The sequence below is a fragment of the Penaeus monodon genome, chromosome 10, assembly GCF_015228065.2.
Source record: "Penaeus monodon isolate SGIC_2016 chromosome 10, NSTDA_Pmon_1, whole genome shotgun sequence".
NCBI classification, from domain to species: Eukaryota; Metazoa; Arthropoda; class Malacostraca; order Decapoda; family Penaeidae; genus Penaeus; species Penaeus monodon.
In genome coordinates this window covers 25,076,520-25,081,693 of record NC_051395.1, presented here as the reverse complement: position 1 = coordinate 25,081,693, position 5,174 = coordinate 25,076,520, and the positions used below count along the sequence as shown (strand labels likewise).

The 5,174-nt window shown below is 52.5% G+C and overlaps 1 protein-coding gene across 1 annotated transcript; it reads left to right on the top strand.

Annotated features, from left to right (window-relative positions):
• Positions 1-181: 181 nt before the first annotated feature.
• On the top strand, positions 182-2,040 carry LOC119577960. Its single transcript, XM_037925654.1, has 2 exons — positions 182-857; positions 1,039-2,040. Exons 1-2 carry the CDS (start codon positions 764-766, stop codon positions 1,857-1,859), a joined length of 915 nt encoding a protein of 304 aa, XP_037781582.1. The 5' UTR covers positions 182-763; the 3' UTR covers positions 1,860-2,040.
• Positions 2,041-5,174: the final 3,134 nt, after the last annotated feature.

The following is a 5,174-nucleotide window of genomic DNA, read 5'->3' as shown; positions in this document are numbered from 1 at the left end:
TTTCATTTGTATAATCAGAGCCTATTTAGAAGAGCAGAACGAGACGAGTTCGAGTGCCGTGCGGTCGGAGGTCGAGCGGGTCAAAGCAGGCGATCGGCGCGCGACCTGGCCGGCGACGCGTCCGAACGCCGAGAAGAAGTTTAAACTAGGTACTTGACGCTTGTCGCTGCGCCAGTGAATAGCTTCGAGTGCCTGCCGTCGGGATGCCTCGGTTGGTGCGGCGGTAAGCCCTTTGAGAAACGGTCCATCGAGCGGCGCCCTCGGAGGCTAGTCTTCCCGGAGGAACTAGCATGGATTTAATTCCTTCGTTCCTGCGCCGGATCCTCCTCCATCCTTCCCCCTCGATCTGAGGCCGGAGAGATCTTTCGTGGAGCTGCGGGGATCTCTGGCGAGGAGTGGTGGATCTTTCGGTAGATCCGTCGGTTGAGTTTTGGTGGATCCCTGTCCATGTGTTCCCGTGCGCCGATGAGGCTGCATCGGCTGATTGAGGGGGTGCTGGAGTCTGCAGTGGAGTGCGTGTGGTGCACAGGCTCTGCGTCTCATCAAAGTGATTTTGTTAGTACCTTTAGGTGTTAGAAATTGTTCGTAACTGCGCCTTTTTAACCGCGAGTGCAGTCCCTTCGTGCCGGCATGAAAGGTCCCGCGATGTAGTGGCCAGAGAGAGGAAAGCGCGCGCCATCCGACCAGCCACGACCCCGGAGACAAGAAGCAAAACAAGCGGACCAGGTGGAGTGGCAGCCGACAGACATCGCCCGGGTGGAAGATGGCGAAGCGCGTGTGGAAGTCGATCATTCGACGGAAGAACAAGCCGGCCGGCAACATGGCCTTCGGCGCCCTCGCCGTCACCCACGAGGAAGGTCAGTCTTGCGCGAGCGTGTCATGAGTCTTGTTTAATCTTGTTAGATGCTTTTGTCTATATGTGAGGTACATATTTAGACTAGATTGGTTGATCATATATGGCAAGTCTTTTGTATTATTCTTCCTCTCTGTTCTCGCTGTAGTTCCAAGATAAAGCTCAGCCTCTCCCTGTTTCGCCAGACTGCCCCGTGATCTTTCGCGTGAAGGAGGGCTCGCCGGACAGCCGGGCGGCACGGGCGGCCAACAACAAGCGCTTTACCATCAACCTGGGCGTGGAGGACCTGCCATCGGTGCCGCGGCCGGAGTCCATGGCCAAGTTCTACACGGACGACGAGGTGGGCGTGGTCAAGCGGCGGAGGAGCAGCCTCGCGATCTCCTCTACCTCCGGGGACGAGGAGGAGGCCAACCCCTTCCTGATGAGGGAGCACATGAGGAATGAGGACGCCGAAAGGCTCGGCCTCAAAGCGCGCCCGGAGACCTGCTACCTGGACAAGGAGGTCAAGCTGCGGGAGAGAAGGAAGTCGCTGTTCATGGCGCAGGAGTTCCCGATCAGCATGGGCGGCGCTGGGCGCGAGCGCGTGCATTCCAAGCGCGACGGCATGTGCCTGCAGGGGGACCAGTTCTGCGAGGACCTCAAGGAGAACATCCCTGCCACCGAGGACGTGCGCACGCCAGGCTCGGACAAGGTGTTCTTTGGCGACGACGCCGACAACAACCCCGCCAGGTCCCCCGAGGATAACCGCGCGTTCTCGCCGAGCATGCGCCAAGGACATCGCCCTCAGCGTCGCCACGCAGATGCTGGCGGCCACGGGCGCCGGCGACGGCTCTTCCCCCGGGGATTTTATCAACTTCACCAACGACCTCCCTCCCGTGCCCCCGCCGCGGCCCAAGAGGGACGCCCGCAAGAAGGTCCGCGAGAAAGCGGACTCCCCCGCCTCCCCGGCCGGCCACCAGCTCGCAGAGTCCTCGTCCTTCTCCTCCTCGTTTCAGGGGTTATCTGACAGTCCCGGGACCCCCGACACCCCTGGCAGCGCCTCCTCTGGCAGGTCCTTCCTGCTGTCAGCGGGCATGGAGTCCCCGACCATCAAGTCGCGGACGCTCGACTACCGGACCAAGCGCCGGAGCCAGGAGGCGGAGGGATCGTTACGCGTGTACAAGCAGCGGAGCTCAGATGACCTGTCGCGCGCGAGGAGCCGCGTGCTCGTGCGGAGTGTGAGCGAGTTCGTGGAGCCGACCGCCAAGCCGACTCGCCCCGGGAACAGGAGGTCGAACAGCGACAAGCTGAAGCCCAGGAAGGGCGACAAGGACTCGCCGTCGTTCCGCGACCGATTGTTCCGCTCCTCGAGGAAGGACTCGGGCGAGGAGAGCCTCAAGACGTCGCGGAGCCTACCCACGCGCACCTTCGAGCGCTTCAGGAGCGTCAAGGTGAAAGGTGGCGGGAGCCGCATCCGCAAGAGGAGCTCCGGTTGCGCTTCTGACGACGATGAAGGTGAGGCAGACTCCCTGTCACTCTCATTCTCACGCACGCACGCACACGCAGAACACCCTCCCTCCCTTCTTACAAACACACGCTCACGGTGGAAGGAAGAGGGAAGTGGGATATGGAGGGGAGAGAGGGGAAGGGGGAAGAGGAGGAGGAGGAGGGGGGTAAGACACAAGTTTACGATCAACAATAAAACAGATGTTGGGAGACTCACCTTTACGAGAGGCAGACGGAACGCGTTACGCCGAGGTTGATCATTTTATTGACACGCCCTCAAAGTAGGCTGGGGGTGAGAGTTGGGGTGGGGTAGGATATCAGGTTGGAGGTAAGGGGTAGGCCTCTTAAAAGGAGGGGGGAGGAGGGGGATTTTGTTTAAGGGGGTAGGTTTCTCAAATAGAGGATGCTCTGGCCCGTCCGTCCGTCCATCCGTCCGTTCGTTCGTGTTTTCCGCCAGTACGGCCGGAGGATTCAGAAATGTCGAGTGTGTGTGATCGTTATCCTCTCTCTGCGGAAAGGCCACTCACGTACCTAATTTTATTCCCTCCATTTCCAGGCTTTTCCTACTCCTGTCCTTTTTCCCTTCGCTCTTTTCCTGTTCTCTCGTCTGTCTTCCTCCTTTTATTTTTCTTCCATTTTTTCGTACCTTACTCTATACCCCCCCCCCCCCGCTCTCTCTCTCTCTCTCTCTCTCTCTCTCTCTCTCTCTCTCTCTCTCTCTCTCTCTCTCTCTCTCTCTCTCTCTCTCTCTCTCTCTTTCGAAATCGCTCTCGCTCTCGCTCTCTCTCGCTCTCTCTCGAACTACTTCGTGCTTATCGACCTATTTAGAGGCTGATAACAAATATAAGAAAATTTTGCTTGAAGAAATGCTTTAATGAAAAATAGACAAAGAGAATAAGAGTTAGATGATACGCAAAAGAATTATGACCCACTCAGACAGTGAAGAGGTGTTGCTAAACGTGTAGCAGAAGACAGCTTTGTGTATTTTTTTAAAGTCGAATAACAAATATGTATTTGTTTGTTTGTTTGTCTTTATCTTCAACGTCACTTTATATGTAACTTGGCAGATGGCAAGGTGCAAGTGAGTGAGAGGGAGGGGGGATATGGGGAGGCAGAGGGTTGAAGAGAGGGGGAGGGGGAATGAGAGGAAGACGGGGAAGGAGAAGGAGAGGGTAAGGGAAGGGGGTAGGAAGTGAGGGTGGTGGGGGTGCAGGGAGAAGAGGGGAAGGAGTGAGAGGGAGAGGGAGAGGGGATGGTAGGAGGCTAGGTAGGAGTGAAGACTTTGACATCACTTGGCTCTTATCGCCGGCAAGTTGAGACGGAAGATTTTTCCTTTTCCTCCTCGTGTGTCTTCTTCTTCTTCTTCTTTTCCCTCTTTTTTTTTTCCATAGGAGGTCTTTTTTTTTTGGGGGGGGGGGTTGCAAGTTCTTTACTTCCGAGAGGTAGGCGTTGCTGGTGATTTCCGAGCGTGTTTTGATGGAGTGCAATAAAGTTTTGTTTTTCAGACTGTTGTTATGATCGAGTAGATGAGAAGAGAGAGAGAGAGAGAGAGAGAGAGAGAGAGAAAGAGAGACAGAGATATAGAGAGACAGAGAGAGAGAGAGAGAGTGGGATAGAGCGAGAAAATGAGAGTAAAAAGAAAAAAAAGGCGCAGAGATGCACAAGGAGATGAACTGCGAAAGAGTCACATGATTACAAGCATCTTAAGAAACGCTTGGTTGGGGTGGGGGGTGGAGAGCAGAAGCGGGAAGTCCCCCCATACGTACTCCCCCCTCCCTTCGTTCCGTCTCCAGACTCGATTCGGACGGCCTTTCGGAGAGTGCCGTTCCGTGTTCTGTCGGACTGGCGCCGGAACTGCCTTCCTGCCGCACGTTTTCTCTCTCTCTCTCTCTCCTACTCCCTCGCCGTCGCCGTCGCCCGCTCGCTGGCGTTAGTCGCGTGGGCGTGGTCTCAGGGGCGTGGTCTCGGGTGGAAGGTTATCATTAATAATGTTATATTTTTATTAAATATTTTTATCATCCTCATCATCATTATCATTTTTATCTTTATTGTTATCAACTACTACTACTACTACTACTAGAAGCTACTGCTACTGCTACTGCTACTACTACTACTACTACTACTACTATATTACTACTATACTCTACTACTAAATGTTCATTGTTTTTATCTACTACTAGTTTATTATATGTAATTTTAGGTATATGTTTTTTTCAATATTTTTTGAGACGATGTGATAAAATTGTAGAAAAAAAAAATTGATCACGCTAAGTTAAGTAAGTTCATTGGCCCACTCTGGCTATCTGGTCAGTCGTGGGCAATCGTGATTACAATTTTACTTACAAGCGTTCGCTTGTTTTCTTCGTTACACAGTATACATCTAGATTTATCTGCTAAAGTTGAGTAAGTTTGTTTACCACCCTGGCTATCTGCTCAGGTGTGGGCAATCGTGATTACAGTTTTACATACATTCGGTAAAATAAAAATATGAATCATACATCATACAAAAAAATATTACGTTGATTTTGCCACTATGTTTACATAACACTGTTCTTTGTTTACGGCAGTTTTACATAGTAAATTTAGGATATAGTACGAGTATATCTTACACTGTATTAGATGAAATGAAATATTCACATAGTTCTTTATACCTCATGTTAGGTGGTGTGAAAGGCTGTATCACATGACATTCCGAGATGTAGTGTTCAAGCCTTCCCTGGTTTTCTTCACGCTATGTAGTGAAACGTGGCTCTCAAGACCCGTAGATTTCCACGTGTTTGAGACAGTGGCTCGCTTGAGTTGATAACAATATTATTTCTATCAGCGAAACAAGATG

Bases quoted from the DNA above. Each gene is read 5' to 3' on its own strand.
- LOC119577960 (XM_037925654.1), top strand. From the start codon at position 764: ATGGCGAAGCGCGTGTGGAAGTCGATCATTCGACGGAAGAACAAGCCG. The intron at 858-1,038 runs GTCAGTCTTGCG...CTGTTTCGCCAG, and splicing joins CGCCGTCACCCACGAGGAAG to ACTGCCCCGTGATCTTTCGC.